The sequence below is a fragment of the Rissa tridactyla genome, chromosome 2 (genome assembly GCF_028500815.1).
Source record: "Rissa tridactyla isolate bRisTri1 chromosome 2, bRisTri1.patW.cur.20221130, whole genome shotgun sequence".
In the NCBI taxonomy this organism is placed as follows: domain Eukaryota; kingdom Metazoa; phylum Chordata; class Aves; order Charadriiformes; family Laridae; genus Rissa; species Rissa tridactyla.
This window is the reverse complement of record NC_071467.1, coordinates 46843206-46867500: the sequence shown is the minus strand read 5'-3', so window position 1 is coordinate 46867500 and position 24295 is coordinate 46843206. Positions and strand designations below refer to the sequence as shown.

Here is a 24295-nt window from a genome sequence, read left to right as displayed (position 1 = left end):
GGTATTCTTACTGCCTTCCCCTGCCTGCCTTGCCACTGCCTTCTTTCCCATCTGTCCATCCTCACTGCCTATATGCACTTTTTTGCCTCTGTGGTGCTGTTCCTTGGAGCAGACTCTCATTTTCTAATGGCCAGATGCTCTTCCTTCAAACCTGTTCTTTAACATTTATGCAAGGAATCTCTTTCTAGCTCTCATCACCAATAATCCTTGCACCTTTTCATTGCCTTAACTTGTTTCTCTATGTCTTGTCTGTGTTTGTCCTGGTTTTGGTGGCAAGTTTTTCCTGTGTTCACGAAGCACTAGTTACCTGTACGATTCTTATTGAGTGTTGATTGTTACCAAGCATTGTGGCTGCAATTATGTTTACATTTGCCGTTGTTATTCAGAGTTATTAATTGGACTTCACACACACTCTTTCATAGTGTTGCTTTGTGCCTGATAAAGCAACCTATTTGGTGTCCTACGTGTCTGATTGAAACAAGGCATTGCTAGAGCCCAGCACTTGCTTGTTCTCTGTTAGGGGAAAAGTACTGAAACCGAGGAGTTTTCGCTCAGCTAGACCTTTCCCATAATGAAGCCCATGTCATTCTTCTCCTGAAGAGAAGCTGTTCTCTGGAGAGGCTGTAAGCAAAGTGTGTGTCTTGATCCACCTGCAGTGGATGTTTATATGGCTGCCTTGTGTGCACTGCTGGGCTTCTCCAGGTGGCCACTGGGCACCAAGTGAATTTTGAGCTGTCAGCCTCAGTGGCCTTCCATCCTGATATGGAAGGTGGCATCTGGAGGTGGTGGGGGCTGTGGCACCAGGTCTGGGCTCTTGTCTATAGGGCAGCCTCAGGAACGCTGTCAAAGGCTGGTAGGGGCATTCCCTAAAAATGCGTAATACTTATTTCTGAAGTACCCCTATGTGCTCATATCCTCGAGACTGGGAAACTCCTTCCCTAACTGCTGAGATAATGTGAAATAGGGAAACAAGTCTGGTTTCTGCACCTTCAACACTGAACAATGATCTTTGGAAAGGAGAATCTGTGGGTGAATGAGAGAAGGTGATGGTGGGGGATCGTGAGCACAGAGACGGGGGACTACGTGCTTGCAAAAGAGGAAACCCATTACCGCTGCACCATGCATAAGGAGATGAAACCAGCTCCTGCTGTGCCGCCTTTTTCATGTTGCTGCTGCACCTCACTGCTGAGTCTCCTTTTCAGAGTGATTTTATTACAGTGATATGTTAAATGCAGGAAAATGACGTAATCCTGAGCCATGATTAGAAACTGAAGAAGAAGGATGTTTTAAGCTAGCCATTAGTAGGGGGGGGTTCTCCCAATTGGCAATGTAAAAATCTGTAAATCACATAAATAATCTAAAGGACTAAAAGCAGAATGAAATAATTGTTCATTTTGGGTCAGGTTTGGTTTTTAAGAGCCTAAGCGTAATTATTGTGGCACAAGGGACCTTTTAATGATTTTAAAGCAAACAGAGCTGGCTGCAACAGTAAAACTTGTGCCTTGGAAGCAGCAAGCACGCTGGGCTGGGCGAAGTGGTGAGGCAGAGTCCCATGAGCTGGAGCATCACCAGCTTAGACTTGCGATGGGACTGGGTGGTTGCAGGCTTGGGTAAGTGTAACAGCCTTCCAGCTGTCAGGGGAAAAAAGATTATTCCCCTCCGTTTTCTTTAAATGCCTGAGTTTATGACAAATGTACACTAAACCACCACTTTTTACAACAGAAGTAAGAGTTCTAAGTCAAAAGCTGAAAAAGAGGATCTTCCTTGCATGAAAAATTGTGACTCATCGCACTCAGCCTGTGTATGGCCAACAGTGAAGTGTGCTCTTCTTGGGGCTTTTTTTCCAGCTTGCTCTCTGCTGCCTCTCAGTTAAACAAGGGGCACATCTCAGCACGTATAACTGAGCTGCATGGAGAGAGAGCAGTGATTTAAAACTACTGAGTCTTTTTTTTGTAAGGCAAAGTATGCATCAGGTAGGTGCAGAAATAGATCTCGCAGTTTAGAAATAGGTTTTGAATAACAGAACATACGAGGCCCTTAAGTTTTGGGTGAAGTTCAAAGAAACCCTTCCAGAAAGCCAATTCAGAATTTAGCCAGGCCATTCTGGAGTTTAATCAGCAGTCCACCAGTGTGATTAGTTTTAGCTCAGAAAACATTCTTCAGTTTGGGGTGTGACTTGGTAATATAGAGAACAGCTACAGATCTGAAAATAGTGACACAAGAAGCAGAAAGTGCCTTTGCTCCCTTTTACTAAGCTCACATCTCTGTTTTGAATTCTGACCAAAACCCAGGATAATACAAAGTTGTAAACAGAATAAGGACAATGTTGCAATGATCCCAACAGTTGTTTTTTTTTTAAAAAAAAAGAATTACATTTTCTGTTTACCCAAAATGTTCTGCCCTTGTCCATAAAACTAAAGTTTTATGTGTAAATGCTGATTTCTAATGGAAATAAAATACACAGTATCTTTTAAATTGAGTGCTGCCACATGAGGGAATATGTCTTCATAATGATACTTCTGATCTTGAGTTAACTGTGAACCCAGGACATTAATATTGTGCAATCGTAACTGTTGGAAGGGGATAGTAAAAATTTGAAGTCCCCATTCCAGTTTCTGAAACTCTGATCTTTTAGGGAAGTAATACCAGGGCTGTAAGTGCATTCTACCTGGGAAAATGCTAATCCATCTTCCCTTCCACTACAGCTGGTCAGATGCGAACAGAAAGGTCCCACTGGTGTGCTGGAGGCAGAACTCTGCCGTCTTCAACATACTCCATCTGGCTTTTGCAGCTCCTTGTGAAGAGCAGGACCATGTGAGCTACTGCTAATTAGAGTCCTGTCCCTTTAAATTCCTGTTGTATCAAGTGAAAAATTGGTATATAAAAACACCTGCAGGTCAGGAAGAAGAGTTTAAGTGGTTATGCCTGCATTTAAAATAACTTTTCCCCACGACCACGATTTATTGTATAAAAAGAGCCAATATTGTAAACCTCTCTCTTGTGGGAGTGTCCCACACAATCTCTGTGCCTATTCATCCTGTCTTTTCTATATTCACTGTTTGGTAGTTACACTTTTCCTATCAAAATTCTGGAGAGCTAAAGGATAGATTACTTTCACTGAAATCAGTGACTGAAATTATTACATCAAGGTCATTAGGTTAATTTCCTATCTTTGTAAAACAGCATATAATTTTAAATCCAAAATTATCTGAAGTGGATAAAGATGTGGAAGAAATGAGCTGATATAATGATGCGTAAAATCTCCCATCAGTATTTCACATCTGCCACTTAACACACGATTGCGTGGTTTGTAACGAATGCCACTTTTTTCGTTGAGAATCTTACAGTAATTAAAGAACAGAAGATTGTTGATCCACACATTGCCATCATTCATTGCTTATCAATTGTTATTTCTGATGTTGCTGTTCTGTTGTCTTGATTCCACCTTGATTGGGAGTCTGTTCACATTACAATTTAACCTTGCAGCATTCTAATTTTAACACTGCAACACTACAAAATAGACAAACATACAGACTAGACTCTGTTTTCAAAAGACGATGTTTATTTTCATTGCCCAGCTTGATTTTTGGGGGGAGAATGAGAACTCTTCCTTTGTGAAAGGCAGACACCTAATGGACATCTTACAATATATCCAGAAATAGAGGTATCCTAAATCACAGGTTACTTCTGAAAACACAAGCCATTATGGCTAAAATTAAACATAGGTAAAATCCTGGCAAAATCGACTTCATTGTTACTGAAGTCAATGAAAGTCTTTCCATTGATTTAAGTGGAACTGGGATTAAGCTATTTTATATAGAAGATTAAGAGCTTTTACTGTTTTCACATGCAGACATGTGCACCCTTTCTATTCCCTTCTCTGCTCTAAATGTACTGTGCGGGAAAAGAGCCACTTAAAAGTTCACAACCTTTAGGCAAGGTGGCATGCCAGCAGTGGAGAAGCATTAAGCTGTGCAGGACAAGCATGGCTGTGCACCTCAGCCAGCGCCTTTAGTTCCCAAACGAGAGGGTATTTCACTTGACAGGGCTGCAGCAAAAACTCCAGGTAGCTTCCAACAGGCTTCAACTCCCAGTGTTAAAAGCAGAAATTTCAGACATTTTGTTTTTGAGGTTTTTTGAGGTCAGTGCAAGACATTTTCCGTAAGATGGTTTTCAGGCTGCATTTGTGAAAGTATATTGTTATAGCAACTTAATATCTCGGATATCAACTCAAGGGAGTAAGTCTGCCGCAAGTTATGCCATAGCAATACTCAGAGTAAATGACTTCTGACTTTTAAAAGTGCTTGTTTCCATGCCCTTTCTCTGTGTGTCAGAAATCTGAGGAGCAGGGACCAGTGTGAGGTCTGTCTTGTTCCAGGTGTTGATCCTGAGGGAAATTGCCTGGGGGCCTCCAAGCAGTGGAGCAAGTAGTGGTGAGTTGGACTAGGGAAGTGATCGTCCCCCTGTACTCGGCACTGGTGAGGCCCCACCTTGAGTACTGTGTCCACTTTTGGGGCTCTCACCACAAAAAAGACATTGAGGTGCTGGAGTGTGTCCAGAGAAGGGCAACGAAGCTGGTGAGGGATCTGGAGAACAAGTCTTATGAGGAGCGGCTGAGGGAGCTGGGGTTGTTTAGCCTAGAGAGAAGGAGGCTGAGGGGAGACCTTATCACTCTCTACAACTACCTGAAAGGAGGTTGTAGAGAGATGGAGGTCGGTCTCTTCTCCCAAGTGACAGGCAATAGGACAAGACGAAATGGCCTCAAGTCGCACCAGGGGAAGTTTAGACTGCATATTAGGGAGAATTTTTACACTGAAAGGGTTAGTAAGCATTGAAGCAGGCTGCCCAGGGAAGTGGTTGAGGCACCATCTCTGGAGACATTTAAAAGATGGGTAGACATAGCACTTAGAGATATGGTTTAGTGATGTTTTTTGTCAGAGTTAGGTTGATGGTTGGACTCAATGATCTGAAAGGTCCCTTCCAACCTAGGCAATTCTATGATTCTATAAGTACTATTACATTTTACAGTGGACATCCTTAAGAAAGAATCAGGGCTTGTACCAGGATGCCATGTTTTCAAAATAAAATTTGCAGCATTTGCTGCAGCCAAGAGAAATTTGCCACAATATTTTGCTCCAGTACTCATGGTAACTCTGGCCAGGAGCCCTCAAACACAAATCTCTGAAGTGTCTGCTCTTCGTCTTTCATGGCAAAACTTTGGCCGAGCCCCTGAAAAAACCTAAATCCTTTATTTCAAAGAGCAAACATTTACTTTCCCACACGATTACCTGCCTGGAATACAAGAGAACTGTTTACTGAAAAAAAAAAAACAAATAAATGACATTTTTCTTTTTTAAAGTCACCCTGTAAAAAGGATGAGAAGTGTAAGCTAAAGTCCCTTTCTTTCCAAATCTGTATTTTTTTCCCCAGAAATATCAGCATAAACTGATGCATATACTGAACTTTGCATTTGTTGTAGATCTGTGACTTCAAGAACAAGGGAAACACCTTTGTACCAGGACAAAAACAGTCCAGGTGCGGTATCTTGCCTGGAAGGCCAGGAAATCTGTGTAGAAATCTTTTTCATGGATAGGGATATAGCAGAAAAGATTATTCAGAGTAGCTGTTGCCTGCAGCAAGCTTAAAAGGTTTAATCTTAAAAGGTTTTCTATCCCATATACATTCAGGTGTTATCTGTTTTACAGTCAGTGTTTGCAATACTAGGGAAACAAATATAAAGCAAACTCACTTTTATCCTGATGTAACCAAACGTGTGCAGATGTGATCTCTGTTTGTTTGGTGTGCGTGAGGAGAATGGGAACAGCTTTTCTTTGGACGTTGGAGAGAGTACCATATTTGGGGTTTTTTCTAATCCTTCGCCGTATCAAAAACAGAGCAGTCAAGACAAAGATTATGTGGTGTGTCTTTTTGATCCCAGCAAATATATTATTCAGGTCTGATAAGGTGAGCTTTTTAACAAATGTTTGTACCTAGCTTTTCTGTTGAAACTTGAGAGGTAAACAGAAAACATTCTGTATGGAGCATTGGATTTCATGCTCAGTATTCTTCCTCTTCAGAGTAACTCACATAAAACTGTCCTAGGATCCAAGTTTCCAACATTGGTCAAGAGTTCGGCTGATGCCATGAACTGTTGCTGGCTGATGCAGCAACTTCCAGGGGCTTTAAAATGTTGATTCTCCAACTTGTTTAAGTGCATTAGTTAATCATGTGTATGTAGTTTTACAGTTTTATAAATTTATGATCTTACAATATTTTAAGTTTTTTAATGATTTCTAGCCTCCCCCTCAAGTTACTGACCATTTCAGTTAGCACAATTTCAGCAGATGATTCAGAAGAAAGAAAATTTAGCTATTTGTGTCTCAACCTGGAGTATTTTCCTTATATAGCTAACATGATTTTCAAAAAAAACATACTGGTTTTCTTCGTAATTCAAGATCTTAGATGAAAATAAAGTTTGAAGGGATCCTGTTACATTTCTTTTGCCCTCGTTATTTTGACCTTATTAATGCTGCAGGTTATTTATAGCTCCATGACTGCTCTGTTAAAACCTTCGCAGGCAGACTTGACTCTATCAGAAACTGCGTATTTGAAAGACTTCCAGGGTTGCTGCTACTTCCGAGTAGGATCTGCTCCACCCTGGCTTCTCATGGACCCTTTGGGGCTTCTGCTCTGGGAAGCCCTGCTGATGTAGCCAGCTCATATGACTGGCATCCAAATGCTTACCTTCAGAAGTGCCACCCTGTAGTATTTTTCTCCCTCACCCAAATCTCTGTGATGTTGTGCATTGGATGATACAACCTGAAATAGCCTGTTGCTGATATAGTGAGGAATGACTGGCACTTGATACAAACAAATCTCCTGGCATTGGAGACTGCCAGTGGAAATCCTTTCAGTGCCTCTGTGGAAAAATGAGGTGCACACAAGGAACACCACCAAAAGGCCTTCCTTTGCCAAATATTTCAACACTTTACAGCATGTAAGTCTGTTCCAAGCAAAGGTATTTGTCCCCTCTGTCTGCTATACAAATAGGATTGAGTAGCAAAATTGTAAATAAAATAAATAAGTAAAATAAAATTGTAAGCACTCGAGAAAAAGCCTCTCTGGCTCTTTCAAGTCCCCTTTTCAACTCATTTGTGTTGTAAACTGCACTTCCACAGGCTTGCTTAGAACCAGGCCTGCAGATAAATATTTACCCAATAGATTTTGTTAAATCTGTTTCAGTGCCTCTGGAAATTAATTCACACCTCTAATTCCTAAATACCCTTTGCCTCTGGGCATCTGTAGTGAAATGCAGATATTAGAAGAGCTGAAATAGAGTTGAGATAACTGATAACCTGAGTCAATAGGCAATGGATTGAGAAGACAGAATGATCCTTTGTCTCTCCAGGGCTTGGAAATGGAAATTTTTGAGCTGAAAAGCCAGGCTGGACTGGGGTATTTCAGGTCCTTCAGGTGGTGCTTGAGAAGGATTTTCAGTTGTGTTGTCAGGCTTCCTGCACCCTCCAGGTCAGCTCCAGCCCTTCACAAGTTGGATCTCCCAGAGAGAAAGCGATGCACGTGGAGAGGTGCCACCACCTCCTGCAACAGAGGGAGAGTTGAAGAGGAAAGGCAGGCTCTTCTGTGGGAAATCAGCAGCAGCACATGGTGACAGCCTGCACAAGTGGAAGGACACTGTCTTCCTGGAAGTGCCTTGGTTAAGGGATAACAAAAAGCCCTGGTCAGCTGAATCAAAGCCTCTCTAAGACCCTCAGCCATGCAATGGGTTGTATTCAGTCTCCTTGACAGAACAGGCCAGACACAGGTTGGGAGAAGCTAAGGGTTGGCCACTCACCTCACCAGAAGCTATAGCAGATAATCTCACCCATTTTTCTTGGCTGCTCGGTGTATTACGCTTTGTTAATTCATCTCACTTCTTGGTCCTGCCCTTCTTCTGCATAGACCTCGTTCTGTGCTGCTGAAATGCTTTTGCTTTTCCTGATGACTTTGGTGCAGCACTGTCTTGCTCTTGATCCTGCTACACAAGATGCACCTGGTTTCCTGATGTGGAGCCCCAACTCGGACCACATCTGCCCCTAGACCTGGGCTTCTTATATTCTTGCTTCTCAGGTTTCTGATCCTGAGTGGTTTTGACTTGGCTACCTGGGTATAGTTTGGTCCCTAGCTCTTCAAAGCCAATACCTCATAATAGTGCCTTGTGACAGCAGAGCAAGGCTGACCGTTGTTTCTTCTTCCATCAGAAGGATGCCAGACTGTAGGACATTCACCACATCTCTTGAGAGACTGTCCACAGCTTACTACATCTTTCACTTCAGAGTTCCCCTGTCGAGATTGGACATTTTCTATGTTTAAATATCATTCCTTTTATTCCTAATTAAACCCTTTGTATCATACCTAATAATTCTTTCCACTACATGAAGAGCAGATAGCTATTTTATTCCCAGCTCATCAGCATTTAACAAAACTGTATAGATCTGATGTAATTCTTTTCCCAGAAATCAGACCCTCCGGTCTCCACCCTCTGAGTATTTCCCCGTCTCTCCTTCTCGCTCCTTGCGCTTTGTCAATAGCTTCCAGACAACTTGGTGCCTAAACCAGAATGTAACAGTTGAGTGTGGTTGAGCCAGAGCCAAACGAAGGGAGAAGGTCTCTTACTTCCTGCTCTGATGTGGTACATTTGATAAGGCAGACCAAAAATACTCAGAAGAGTATTAGACATGGTCTCAGAATTAAGCAAATGACACTTGAGGTGCTAATGCACTTATTCTCATTTTCAAATATCATTAAGCAGCTTAGTTTAAATCTGCTTATTACCAACTTAAACTACTTCAATTTAAGTGCCTCTGGACCAATTTAAGGATCGTATCCATCTGCCAGCGTGGTTCAAACTGGACATGGTTTTGTCAAGGGGGTGGTGTGTCACTTCTAACTAACATGGACTTCTCGGTTTCAGTTTCTGTTGTTCTCTGAAGTAAGCTGGTCGTCGCTTTCAAAGCGGTCATTTGGCATGCAGTCAGAGCATCACACCATCGAGCTGGTTGCTGGCTCAGCAAAGGGCTTGTTGTACCCAGTGCCTCTGAGGCTGGAAGTGGTCTGTAGCTGCCTGCTCGTTGTAATTACCTAGGTAAATGTGCCTCTCACCTGTGACAGTCACTTCAAGTACATTTTCTTGTCAAAATTCAAGCCTAGCGAGGTTACTGCTCTCTGAGAGGATTCATGTAATACCCTTGCTCTTGTGGCACAATTGGCAGTGCCCTTGCAGTAGCCACGAATACCCCAGCAGCTCTGGCTGGGGTGCACCCACTGGGCTTCTGTGGTACATGGTTACGGGTGGTCAGTACTTGATACTGAATGTATAGAATCATGGAATGGTTCAGGTTGGAAGGGACCTTAAAGATCATCTAGTTCCAACCCCCTGCCATGGGCAGGGACACCTCCCACTAGACCAGGCTGCTCAAAGCCCCATCCAGCCTGGCCTTGAACACTTCCAGGGATGGGGCATCCACAGCTTCCCTGGGCAACCTGTTCCAGTGCCTCACCACCTTCACAGTAAATAATTTATTTCTAATATCTAATGTAAATCTATGCTCTTTCAGTTTAAAACTGTTACCCCTTGTCCTATCACTACGCTCCCTGATAAGGAGTCCCTCCCTATCTTTCCTATAGGCCCCCTTTAAGTACAGGAAGGCTGCTATAAGGTCTCCCCAAAACCTTCTCTTCTCCAGGCTGAACAATCCCAGCTCTCTCAGCCTGTCTTCATAACTGTCTGTATCTGTACAGTGTTTTGTTTGTTCAGAACCAAAGCATTTCACAGGTACTCTCTCCCAGAATATATCACTCCTTGCAAGCTGCTGGAGGCCCTAATGCCCCATGCTTTTCTATAGGATGTCTCTTTTTTTTGGCGCTGACCATCCGTTCCCCTTCTTCTGTTGGCTGTGAGCTTCTCTGATGGTTGATGGCAGCTGGTTTTTGGTGACTGGTCTTTGTGAAATACCTGTGTAACTGTGGTGGATCCTGGAAACGGCACCTTCACAGCTGTGAGTTCACTGATTGGGGTTGCTCCACGGAGTGGTTTTTGGGGCGGTTCTCCTAGAAATGCTGTCTTGTGTGGTCTTTGAAAAAAAACTCCTACTGAATGCAACCATGACACAAGGACAGGGAAGTCCTTATTCATTCATTGACTAGCCTCACTGAAGTCCACAGCAGTTCTCTCAGAGTAAAAAATACTCTGCACAGGTGAAGATGTTGGCTTGAGACCAGTAATTCCTCCTGGCTATGGGAGACATACAGCACGTAAAGCATTCATCTTCCATTATGGCTTTATGTGTGCGTTTAAATGTAAACTATTGGTATTGTATTAAATGTGTGTAGAATAATAGACCCCAGCAGAAATAGAAGGAAAATGAGACCTTTGCAAAGGAAAGAGGTGTTGAAAAATTTGTTCCAGGAAGTTTAGTCTTTGGCAGAACGTGACAGAAGCACATACAGACGTAAAGTGCTGTGTGACCATGTCTTGACTGTTTTGGCACCTCTTGTAACCTGTCATTAATGTTACAAAAGTCATTTTTCCACAAAAGTTGGTGCATTCTAGCGCAATGGTTGCATAGGAGTGTGTCTTCTGTCTTGGCAGCCCCTCAGATAGGTGTTTCTAAGAAGCTATCTATCTACTTCATTTTACATGAAGAAAAATGCCTTTTAACAACCGTCTGGGGATTTCAAAGCACATCAGGAATCTTTGGAACTGTAGCTGCTGGTTTGATAGCTGTGCTTCTTTCGGGCTTTCCTGTGCTCCCCTTGGTTTTCTTCACATTCCCTCCTCGCCATGGGAAAGGTAAATTCAGGACACTGAAATTTCTTCAGACGCAAGTCTGCTTACAAATATATTTGTACCAGCTGAGATGTTTATGTTGCACTGGAGGGATTTTTATAACCTAAATGTTCTTTCACAATATAATGAATACTGTTTTATTAAAAATGCTCCTCTTCAAGCATGTTTTGCATATACAACAGTAACTCGAGTTTAGCAGGGTCCAACCAGTGTTAATGTGCATATCTGAGAGGAAAGAACAGGATCAGTGAATCATACCTAGGACCCAGTTTCTGCTGTGTCCATTTACAAGCATCACCAGCCATTATCTTTGCATTCAATATTTCAAGCATTAGCTTTCTGTTCTGGCTTAGCGTACGAGACTATTTGCTACATAATTATATTGTATTTCATTTTCTTCTGTATGCTATTGTAATAATGATATTGCCTAATAAAATAATGTCAGATTTTAATTAGGTTAAAAGTAATTTGGTATATTAGGTTTTTTGAGAAAATAAACTAGCCGATAGTGCATATCAAGCTCTCCGTCTTTTTATGTTTGCATTTGCTTTCATTTCCTGTTGTGCTTTACCTGTTGAAATAAGGGTGGGATTTTTTCTTGAATTGTTTTAAGTTATTATAGCCCTTCACAGCCTTGCGTCTAACATATTGATGTTGTAGTGAGGACATAAGGTGTGCCTGACTTACTATTTATTCAGTGGATAGCTTTGCAAAAATTCCAGCCTCTAATAAACAGTTGTACCTTATTAGTCACTGAAATGGATTAACTAGACTAACGTGAAAGGGTATGGTAATATTGTATGAAAGTAGTCCAGCAATGGGAGGCCTAAATTTGCTGTGAGGCAAAGACAGAATACATTTGCATCAAAGACAGTTCTGTAACAGAAAAGGTTATGCTGACTTTCTGTGGTGGGAAACTTAAGGGATGACCAGCAATGTATGGCCTGAGAGAAAATGTAGTTCTCTTCAAAGTTCACTTTTTTGTAAGAGTGTCATGAATAGCATCTCAACATACATCCAAATAATGAAGACGAGAAGGATGAAAGGGGGAAGGATTCTTGTGCTTCTTACATCCTTCTCTTTAGTTCTTTAATTCCCTTTGCTTTCCAAGTGACCTCAGTACTCTGTAAACTTCCAGATCACATGTGGAGGAGGTATGTTCTCTCTTAGATATATCTCTGCACGTGACTAAAGCTTATCTTGTGCTGGGAGATAGTCTGACTCCTGCTTGAAGTGCCATTTGCAAGTACATTCCCTTTTATATACACTGTTTGTAGGCTGCCCTTTTTGTTAGACATTTATTAAGGACTCAGTAGAAAAACCTTTGAGCCCGGTTCAGCAATCCGTTCCTCTTCAGCTGAGCACTCGGTCAGCACGATGGAATTCAGGCATATGCTTTGAGTCCAGTGTGTGTGTAAAGGCTTTGCAGAATAAGGACAGATTAAAGAAAGCTTTCATTGAACTGGAGCCCGTAGGAGTTTGCCTTTCCTATGCATTCGCCATTACGAGACGCAGAATGTTTGTGTCGGCCTGTAGTTTCATGTCACTTAATTTTTTACAAATTTAGATATCTCGTTGCGTGGATTTTTTTTCTGCTGTTTCTTCTGTTATCGCATGGTGCTGCCGGCCTGCCTGTTCTGTTTCCATTGGATATAATGATTGTGTTGCAGTACTGCTTAGGTGATTATTCATGGGTGTGCAGGCAGATAGTTATGGAATACACAGACACTGACTTTAATCATTCTGACTTTGGGACAGTTAGGATCTTGACTGAGAGTCTTGAGGACTGAACTATTATAACTATTATAACTAATGCTGCCAAGTGAAATCATTTTAACAATGCACATGGAACTTTTTTTCCCACCGCAAACTTAGAGACTTAGTCGTGTGTCCTTCAATGTGATTTGGTACTTGAAAACAGAATTAAAAAGAACAAGTTGGCATCCGCTGTAAAAGAATCTTCAACTGAATGCAGCCACCAAAATGATCGAGTTGTATCACTTTTACCCAAGCCATCAGGCCACTCACAGAAGGGATATGGCCAGGTAAAAAAGAGAAAATCGCCAATTTCCTTATTCTCTGACAACAGCTAATTGCTAAAAATGCCTTCTTCAGATATTAATTAGATCAGCCTGTAGGCTGCTCTTACTTGCATTAAGGATCTGATTTCTCTCTGCATGAGATTCATACCAACTCAGTAATCAAAGCTTTTTTTGTCTCAGAAGGTACACTTAACCGAAATATGCTCATAAATTTGTTAATTCCCATCCTACTGCCATTCCTCTGTCCTAGTGCCCAGTCTCACTGAAATTTAAGACAAATTAATGGCTACCACTATGAAAGAATATATGTGAACAGTTTCATCAGTACCTCATTATTCTTTCATTTGTAATTTAATTTCTACCTTTCCCCAATTAGATCTGGAGAGACTTGGGTTTCCATGGGAATGTTTTTAAAGATTAAATTTTTTAGCTGTGTTGTTTAGATATAATTCAGACTACTTTTTCATTAATCTATCTGTTACAATATTTCATAAAATTAAAAAGTGGAAAAAGGCCAGAGGGGTCTATTTCAGACATAAAGATGAAAAAGTTTAAATTCTTCTTGGTTTTCAGTTGAATAATGGAAAACTCTTCTTAGCTGAAAAGGGTTTTTCAACTTGCGTAAATCAATGGCTATTCAATTAATTTTTGGATGCCAAAACTTTTGATCAGGTAAGGTGACAAAGTCCAACAGCCTCTCTATTAACTGATTTGTTTGACTACCCAACAATACTTAATTTTAGTGAAAGATTTTCAGAGTACATGCAAAGGAGCTCAATAGTTTCAACCACCTAGGAATGTATCTTCTCCCACAGCTACCATTTGATTTATTTAGATGTTTTTATAATTCTAAGGAGATGAAAGTACCTACTGCCTTAAAGCAAATAATCATCAAATCCCTGTTTACAAAAACTGACAACTTGTATTATTAAAATTGGCAGAAGCCAGGAAATGCTTCCCAACACAATTACATCACTGACAGCTTACTCAAATGATTTTGGGTTTAATTATGGCAGCACAAGAAGTACTGAAAGATCCGTTTGACTAAGTAGGAGTTTAATTATACGTGAAATCCTGCAACCTCCTTTGTGTCTCTTCAATGGCAAATAAAAAGACCTGAGAGAAGACCAGAGTACCAAAGCATCAAGAGTATCAATTACATGCTTCCTGTGATAAAGTCCTTATAACTTTTTAGCCCTTTAGTTTCATTATGATTTTCTCTATGAATTTTCTTTGCCTAACTAACTGAAAGAAGTAGAACTGCAAATTCGAGTGTTTAAAGGTGATCAATACTTTATTGGTCATGTTTTTTAGAAAAATAGTAAAAAACCAAAACATAAGTTGAAGGAAAAAGTATAGTTTGGATGAAATACAGGTCCCTGATGAGGTCATGGCAGAACTTCATGAACAGATTAACACATCAGACAAGCAGATTTGGCACGGTATATCGTCAACTTTTGTGTCTGAGTTTTGGGGTTTTCTTCTTTTTCTGGAATGTGTTTTGGGTGCAACAAAAAAGAAATGACTGGTAGCGGAGTTTTTTTCTAACTACCCCTCATCTGAACTAATGCTCTGAAACACTGTGCATGAGTGTAAAGAAAATCAATATCTGCTTTATTTGTTTTAAAATATTTAATAAAACGTAGACAAAATATCATTTTAAAATAGCATTTGAGCAGAGCTTTGAAGAGCTGTATTTGCATCTGTGCCAGTTAGCTAAAATCAGTCTCTACTGTTTATCAGAACTGGTTATCAGAAGTGATGGCAATGACGCACTGGTGAAGTTTTTTGGAGCTGACCAAAATTATTTTCTTGGATCATTTTTATCTCTCAATGGGTGAAAACATATTTGAAGCACTGAATGTTAGCTTTCTTTCCTTATTTCATCCAGTAGAATAGTTTCTTCTAGTGCCAAAAAGCCTGACTCTAAAGAAGTATGGTTGGAAAAATATATCTAAGCAACTCTCGTAAGACAGTTTTGTAAAGTTTCACATGCATATTGTAAGCCTCAAGTATTGGTTTTCTCAAATGTCTTTCATGTCTGGAGTAGTAAGATTCTCAGTTATACAAGAGAAGTCCTCCTTTGTGTGGCAGCGAAAAGCTGAAAATTATACTCTACGAGCACCCATAAAAAGCAGAAGAACAAAGCTTTTGGGATATATTTTGGTCTAGTTAACAAAATTTTGAATTCCTAAACTTAATAATGCCTAGTGCACGTGGAAAATGACTGGTGGTTCCTTTGTTACCTGAAGCCAGTCACAGCATCCTCTGCTAAAGTTCTGATTCTCTACGGTATTAAGTATGAAACTAGTCTATTTTGACTCTCATATTTTCTGTCTTCACATTGCCCTTTTTTCCTTTAGTGATGAACCTCTTCACAATTTGCTTTTTAGGCCTCACAGATAAGATTTGCATAGCGTTCAGACTTCCTTGAGGACTGAGTGTTATGAAAATGAGTTGCAGTGGGTGCCTTATTAGGCATTTTTGACAGTGTTCTACTAAGGATATGAAGGTCCCAAAAGGGGAACCGATGAAAAATCTGTTGGAAAATTCTTTCTTAAAAACGAAAGATACATTTTGCTAAAGGAATAAATCAAGAGAGAATTTCAGGGTTTTGGTAATATTAAAATTGCAAAACATAACAAAAATAAGAGGAGGCAGACTTGCTGAGGCTCATGTTGGAGGTGAGCTTAGCAACAGCTTTTATTTTCCTTCTTCACTGCAAAAAGCTCATCTAGATAAAATACAAACAAGCCCTGTAAGTGAAATGCAATTATACCTAGCCTCAGGAAAGAGCATTGAACAATTTTATTATCGTGCCAAAGATTAGTCCTGGAATGTAAAGCTGAGAGAGGCCTATTAAGGACCTGCTTCATTAGAAGATGTGGAACAAGACATTCATACGGCACCAGTAAATCCATTAAGGGGAAGAGGGCTCTGAAATGGCCTTTCATGATTCTCATTATTAACTTCAAGGATTGCTGAGGTTGGTGACTTTGCAAATACAGTTCTAGCTAGCACTCATTCTCCCTTTTAACTCTCTGTTCTCCAGCCCAAATTCACTTTGGAATAAGCAGCCATAGCTCTGCTCTAGTTAGCTGAGCAGCATCCACCTACCAGGGCTGAATTTGCGGAAAATGGGAGAAGAGGAAGAAATCTATGGAAAATTTTCTCTCTCATATTGCTATGAATTCTGCATGAAGGGCACTCCAAACCTAGCTGTTGACTAGCTTTTAAGTTCCTCATAAAGTCACTGTAAGCTAGACCCTAGCAGGTTCTTTCATTTTCATAAATAAAAATTTCTGATGCTGGTAAATCCTGAAAAGGAATAGCAGTTTGTTACATATAGAGGACACTTTGATAAAACTGTCCCAAGCAATGGCAGACAAGAAGCCTGTGCAGCTGAAAAATGTTACTGTTTCTGCTCAAAGCTGGGTTTAAATATTGACCAGCTGCATAGAAAATGGCATCTGATTTGTCAACAGCATGGAAAATAGCCACTGAGAAACCAGCACATTTCTCTGCATCCTAATGCTTCCAATTCCCAGACATACCAATGCGAATATCTAAGATTTGACATTTCATGGAAGAAAAAAAATAGCTGTTTGTATCAGGAGTTGAAGATTTCCTTGCTAGGGAAATAGACTGCTCAGAATAAAGGGTGCTCGAGCCTGGTTGATATTTTCTACCAAACGATGGTACTCTCTGCAGAAGTGATGTCAAGATACTCACTGACAGCTTTACCAGTCTTCTGGAGCAAAAATTCCAGCTAGAAGCTGCATCCCAGAATGCTCCCAAGCGCTTCAGAGCCGCAGCGAGCACGGCTGGGCAGGACTCGGGCAGAGACAAGTGTTTCTCTTTTTCCTCTGTACCTACTGCCATGGAAAAAACCAGCTTTTATCCATCCTGAAAGACTGTCAGGAATGTCACCGGTCAGGATTCGGAGCTGCTTCTGTCAAACAGGCGGCTGCGTCACAGCCATCGCATGGGACTTGGTAAATTTTTCATGCCACAATTAATCAATTTCAGCAGACGATTTTCCTCACTGGCGTGCTTCCCGCCTCCCCAGGGCTCTTCATCCGTCACGGACGAACGGGATGGGGATTTGTGGAAGTGTTAATGGGGTGGCTTTTCTCACAGCCATCAAACTGTGCACGCGCATGTGTCAGGTCGGGAATTTTTACAGTCTCCGGTGAAGTGTATGAAACTCTCAGGAGGGGAGCTCCTTCTCCAGGTATACAGGCAATTACTTCTTTTGGGTTTTTTTTGGAGCTACTGATTTAATTATGACAGGCATTGCTTTTACCATGCATACAGATAGCTCAAGAAATGGAAATATACTAATTACAAGAAGAATGACGTAAAATGGGGGTTAATAAACTACGCTATTTACCCTGTAAATATTAAAACAAGAAAAACACTTATATGTGAGAGAGAGTATTACCGTACTTATAAATCAAAGCAGCACAAGAGCAACGGAAACTAAAATGAGGCATTTAGTTCTTACCTTATGTATATTATATGTTATTCCCTCCCAGATTTTATAAACAAATAAAGTATATTAAAAAAATAGACCTACTATGCTTCTGATACATGGTAAGCACGAAGATGAAATTGTAATCAAAAGAGTTCAAATAAAACTAAATTATTTCTGTATTTATTATTTTCCTTTAAGCACTACTAACATCATGGAAGTTTTCAGCTTGAAAGGCTGATAGAAATGAAACATTCACGATATCTTTTTCAGAGGCTGGAAGCCTTATGCTTGGAATGATTTCTGCTCTGGAATGTCTGTAATATATTGAAGCCTTAATACCTTGCTAATTGGTACCTTACTAATTAGCCCGTGAAAAGAATTTTAATTAGATGCACAGTAGGTGTTCTCCCTACCTGTAGTGGAGGAGCTGTTTCCTGGGGAGAAAAGTGAAGGGAAAAAGATCGTGGAGGGGATCAATAGAAGACAAATACAATCTAATCCCTACTATGGGAAGAGTGTACATTAATTAATATTTTTCAAAATCATGTCAGAAAATTTATTCTGTTTTGTAAAGTACATTAAAGTTCACTTTGTGATTTGCTCTTTTCCCCTGTAGAACAAATTGTACTTTTTTTTTTTCCGTGACTTGGCACGTGTTATAAGCAAAATGAGAAGTATTGAAACATGACTGTAGTCAGTTATGCTCACGGCCAGCCCCAGGGACTGAGCTGAGCTTATCCCAGGCTCAAAGCCTGAGTCTCCGTAATCTGAGTTAAAGAGCTGGGCTGTGTACCTGTGAGCTGGATCAAGGTGAACAAGGCTGGAAAGGGAGATGCACAACACCCATGACCAACAGCATTAGTCGAGCCTGGGCTGTGGCACATTCTGGAGTTAAAAATGCATATGAAAAGCTTGGAAGACACAGTTAGGTGAATTACTATTAATGACGACTCAAAAATAACAATATTAATGAGCAACATCTATCATTTTCTTCTATCAGGAAAAGAGGCAAAGGAGGGGTAGAAGATATCTATCTGAGAATACTGCCACCACTAATGTTCTCATTAGCTTAATGGCATATATCCCATTGAAGAGGATTTTAAGATTTTCATTTGGGATGAAGGCTGTTTTAAAATCTGCAAAATATCTGGTGCAGTGAGTCTTAAAAATATAAATACAAAGTTTCTTCCCTCTCCAAGGAAGTCTGAGTTGTGCATGTATAAATATAAAGTTATTTGTCAGGCCCTGGAACCCCCGTAAGCCCCAGCAGTGAAAAGGGCGATTCAGTTTCACTAGATAATGGGACATTCTGAAAAATGATGATCACATCCAGGGAACGTTTTATATAAGGAGATTAAAGCATCAGTAAAAGCAAGGGGACGATGAACTGCAGAAGAGGGAAAACGAGTTAATGATTTTTACCCCACTGAAGGGACACTTTAAGAATGGTTTCTCTGAAGGAAGTGGAGAACTTGCTGAACAATTTGCATTTTTTGAAAAATAACTTTTTTTACTTAATTTTGACTGGGAAAATTCTTCCGCATGGTGAAAAAGGTCACAGGTGAGACACATTCCACTGGATGCACTGTAGATATTTAAAAACGGTAGCTAAGGAATATTTTTATCCAAGCAGCAGTATGAGGGAAGGGAGAATAAAGTTGCGTCCCTTTTGTTTTCGATAAAGTTTGGAGCAATCACTCTGAGGCCAGTGATTATTTCACAAATGTTAGAGAACATTGGTGGAATGAAAGCAGCAAATTAATAAGTGGAGAAAAGTCTGTAAGATTTAAGTGTAAATTGTATCAAGAAACTGAAAGATGATGATGTAATCCTTGTGCCAAAATCAACATAGCCCAATTTCAGTCAATGAATATGAACAGTATATAGTCTGAAAACCAGTTGCACGTTGTTTGTAGAATAATTCTGAATACAGGAGAAGTCAGAGAAAATGATGCCCTGTGACCCACGCTACAAATAGTAAAAGTTAATCTAAAATTGTATTCGCTCTGAAGTATTCCCTCAACTGCCCTGCCTGGTAAAAGGTACTATCTTTTCAAAGGGCTTTATTAACCCAGCTGTCCTATGAGATCTGGTCATTTGCCGTGGCAAAATTGTCTCCTACTTTGTGTTCGACTAGAAACAGAACGGAGTGCGGGGAACGCAGACTGGGGTTAGTGGGATTACATCATGTTTCGTCTTTTATGGGCAGAGATTTAAGGCTGATCCGGGTACAAAAGATATTACTACTTGCTGTCTAATTAGGGTGCAGGTTGGGTCTGGCGTATCTTGAGGTATATGTCATTTTGCAGGGAGGTGTGAGTCCTCCCTGGCGCCTGTGAGCTGAAGTCAATAGCAAGGCGCCAGCCACCTCCAGGTTAGAGGCTGTGTGGCCGCTTTTGTAAAGCCCCATACTGAAAGCTGTTACCTCTGCAGAAAGGCAGGTTATATTAGCTCAGGCTTCATGCCACGCTACACACATCCGTGTCTCTCCCGGCCAAATTAGAGCATAAGGGTGAACTTTTGAATATCGCTGCAAACAGGATGCAGCCGTACCCTTTGTCCGCTTCCTAGTGGGACTGCTGCTCACATCACAAAATGTCCAGCATAGACAGCACTTTAGCAGAGCCTTTATCAGTACTCTGGGAAATGAATAGGCTGTTCGGAAAAGGCAGTTATAATGTACCGCCACTTCATTTGAACAGTGCATTTTGGAAGGGAAAAAAAAAACACACAACAGAACACCTCTTATGTGATTGCCTTTCGTTCTCCGAGAAATAAAAGGAAACTGGTTTTCGATCCTGAGTTCTTTGGTGATGGTAGACTTCAGCATCCCGTATTTTTATCCTTCCTGTTATATACATATGTGTTATATGCTATATACATATTTTGGATTGCAGGCTTCTACAGAGCATCTCCTTTATACCCCAGGTGGTCCAATGTTATTTTACACAGTCTAGTTGAGATAAGGATGTAGATTACAATGCAGCTGAGAAGCCCCAACCAAACATGGCAGGGAGGAAAGGATAGTGGCTTGCTAGAGTGATTACCCATAGGAAGTGGTGATGCTGACACTGGTTTCATTTTTTGAGTGCTGCTAAAGATGTTTATCATTACTCTGGAGGCTCTAGTCTTTTGTGGTTTGAATGCTGGTTGTGAGGGAAGCTGTCTCTTTTCTCTATGCCCTATCCAGCAGTAGCACTCTTCGAAACAATCTGAAGATTTTTATGTCTGAAAACTGCAGGAAAAGATACTCTTACTTCTTAGCCTTTTGCTGGAACTCATTTAATCAGAGACATACTGTCTTGCATTTGAATAAATATTTGGAGTGTGTTTGCTTGAGCAGATAGAGGGTATTATGTTGTAGAGTAGAGGTGTAGTTGCTGTTGTGTTATTTTTTTGTCTCCTCCACCCGGAATTGGCTAGAAAGGCATTTTCTAAAATATAAAATAATATCCAAATCTTTTATGATTTCTTCTCTCTTACATAATTTAAACTGAAGATTCCTTATTTAAGAAAACCTAAAATGAATTTCAGAGCTTGTGTTATGTAAGTCAGTTAGTTACATCAAGCGGAAAAACTGAACATTGCCTTTGGGAGAGAGAGGGGGGGAAACAAATGCTTGGAAGCAGAGTCTAGGGAATGGAGGACAATTTGGGGACCACCTTCTCCACAAACCATGCCACAGAGAGGCTGACAAAAGGCATTGGGCATACATGGAGCACCAGTCAACCTCAAAGGTTCTCCAGGATCAATTATGGATGCTTATGTACGTATGCACAGTCTGGGAATAATACTCAGTATTTTCACATGATTTTGTCTTCCAGAATGATTGAAGATTGTGGAAAAAGAGGAAATACCATGGCAGAAAGAAGGCAGCTGTTTGCAGAAATGCGTAAGTACTTCATAGAAATGTTTTGCTGTGATAGACCCAGCCAGTTGCAATGCAATGCCAGTAAAATCTATGCCAACTTTCCACCTCAAGTAACTGATATCTTCATTTCTCAAATGGTTTAATGTCATGAAACCAAAACTGCAGGAGAATGGGCTGATTTGACCAAATAGCAGGAGAGAGGGATTTTCTACATCAGATTTTGTGATTGTATTGTTTTAGTCAGTAGCTTCTTGAGACAAAGATGCTGCAATGAAGAGGGATAAAGGCGTCCAAAAGACTACATCTTTTAGGGGGGTGTCTGTAGTGGGCTGACCCCAGCCAGGTGCTAAGCACCCACACACTTGCTTAATCCCCAGCCACCCCCCAGTGGGATGGGAGAGAATATAGGGAGAGCAAAAGCAAGAAAACTGGTAGCTTAAGGTAAAGACAGTTGATTAAGTGATGAAAAGAGAAAAAATGACAGCAAAAAAAACCAAGTGATGCAAAGATGGTCACTCACCACCTCCCAAAAGCAGACCGATGCCCAGCCTCTCCCCGAGCAATGTTCCCCCTGGAAGACAAAACTCCCCAACCCCTTCTTTCCCTACCCCAGTTTTATTGCTGATCATGACGTTATATGATACGGGCTATCCTTTAGCCAGATGGGGTCATCTGTCCTGGCTGTGTCCCCACTCAACCTCTTGCCCAGCCCCAGCCAACTCTGTGAGGGGACAGAGTAGGAAGCAGAAAGGCCTGGATGCTGCACAAGCACTGTTCAGCAATAGCTAAAACATCAGTGTCTTATCAACACTTCTTTAGCCACAGATCTAAAATACAGCACCATGCAGGCTGCTGTTGAGAAAGTTAACTCCATCCCAGCCAGACACAGTACAGGGACTTAAGTACTACATGCCCCACTTCAGCATATTTTTTATAGTTTCTAGTGAAGCTTTGTGTTCCCTGCAGAATAGTGTGTTGGGGATATACTATACTAACAGTGTTCCTGCAGTTCTCTTGACACTCATCTCTTACTTCTCTGACAAACATTCTACTGTTTCTCAAGGACATTCTATTACATCTGAAGTTTGAGACTGTTGCCCTGTACTAGATTTACCTAAATTCTCTCTGTAATTCCTAACCTTCCTATTATTTGTTCCCTGCAACATAGTAAAAAATGACAGAACATCTCCCCCATCATCTGGGGGAGACAAAGATGAGAATTACTGTGACTTGAGCAACTGTGCACACTGAAAGGCCAGGTCTGTGCTGGTGAATTAAATGTGCTTGGGACTGTTCTCCAGGGGCGAGCCCATGGGGGGCTGAATGCCCCACTTCTGCGCTCTTGAGCTCTCTGAAGTTAAGGATTGCTCGTTCAGATGGATTCAGATGGCCTACTGAAAATAGTCTTGGCCCATTCCACTGTGTCCACTAGCTCTGTTGTGCCCTGTAATTATTTCAATATCACAAAAGGCTTGCTGTTGTAACTCAGATGGATTGTCGCTTGAGTACAACATCCTGGACCAGTGGAGGGAGGGGTTGTTCTTTGGCCATAACTAAAAAAAGAAAAAAAAAGAAAAAAGGATGGCATTTGTCCATTATCAGAACATGCTATACTTTTAATTAGAATTATAGAGCGGACTTGAGCTTATATCAGCCAAAGTCAATAGCACAACTTCCATTAACTTCACTTAGTTTAAACTACTCCTAAAATGGAAGATAATTGCTTAAGACTTCTCTGTGAGGATTTATGGTTTGTTCCCGCAGTTTTGAAGGCTGTTTTGCTGTTGGGTTGTGGAGGAGTTAAGGGGTATTGGGAAAATTTACAGTCAGCAATTGAGGCAGAGGAGGGATGATTTTCCCATACTGTACGCAAATAGTATTTTTTTTCTCACACATTTTAGTATTTTGACGTATTTACTTGTGTCTGGTTTATCTCATGTGTGCTTCCTTTTTCTATTTGCCTTGTTCCCTTTCTCTTCCTACTACACATGCACACAGAGAACTGAGTTCCAACTAGGTAAAAAGAGGGGAAAATACTATACTTTTGTAAAAAACTAAGCATGTTTTAAGCAAAGAAATGTCCAGATTGCTATAAAATGCTCAAATTTGCATTTTGAGAGTCCCTGGGATTCCTGTGTATGTAAAGGGTGTGCTTCACTGAAACAGAACTCGTCCTTCTGTCCGTGCATTCACGTGCCCTCAGCCCAAACAGTCCATGCTTAATAAAAAAAAATAAAAAACAGTCCACACACTGTACATACTGTGGGCCCTGCAAAGCTTTTTCACATTATAACAAATATAAGCTTCTGGTAAAAAGTTAAACTTCACAACCTGCCAATGTTAGAGCAAGAACATTCATAATATAGAGGACTTTGCCAGTGTTTTAGGTTCTTGCAGTCATATCTGCAAGTCTGTGACTAAAACCCCACGGTGCTTTTAGAAAATGGGTCATGTTCCAGGCTACACAAAACAGAAAAGAAAAAAAAAATCCAAGTTTTTCTGCGTTTTTTTAGTAGGAAACTTGTTCTGAACAAGGAGTAGATGGATTTGACTCTGACTTTAGATATGGGCCACTATGTGATTTTCCCTGTATCTAAAGAAATTTAGTTTGACTTTTTTGTTAACTTTCCTTCAGAAGAGGCATCTTTCTAGTTCCAAATTACAAACCTTTGTAAATTAGTGTCATAATCAATATTATCTTCTGTAGAGTCCTGTGGTTAAAGCTTAAATTGTGTCTTATATCTCAAAATGCACCATTGACATCAAATCACTAGGCTACCTTTCGTCTCACCTGATGTGCTCAGGTATATCCAGGCTGATGGAGAGAGTTCAAAGTGTACATCACTGTTGTGCTGCCGGCACATGTTATCCAGCAAGAAAACATCGGCCAAAGCTTGCAAAGTATCCCTTTATTATTTTGCAAACTGCAAACAGTGTTAAATGAGATGAGCCATATTCAAAGGAAACGGCGAAACGCTGCCAGTGGGCAAAAGGAAGGAGAGGCCACTGGCAGTCCTGTAGGCAAGTTACAAATTCGCAGTCTCGTTTGCCGTGCTCAG

At 40.7% G+C, this 24295-nt stretch overlaps 1 protein-coding gene across 24 annotated transcripts in view; it reads left to right on the top strand.

Annotated features, from left to right (window-relative positions):
• The window catches only part of DTNA (dystrobrevin alpha), a 227400-nt gene that overhangs the window by 106171 nt on the left and 96934 nt on the right, over positions 1-24295 (top strand). For 8 of the 24 annotated variants that reach the window (XM_054189413.1, XM_054189402.1, XM_054189404.1 and 5 more), the window contains one exon: positions 21190-21257. In XM_054189413.1, the coding sequence (XP_054045388.1) occupies positions 21191-21257 (67 nt within the window). In that variant the 5' untranslated portion in view covers position 21190. Of the gene's footprint in view, positions 1-20440; positions 21103-21172; positions 21258-24295 lie in introns of those variants that run through there. The other 16 variants (XM_054189408.1, XM_054189400.1, XM_054189392.1 and 13 more) reach the window with 9 other exon arrangements.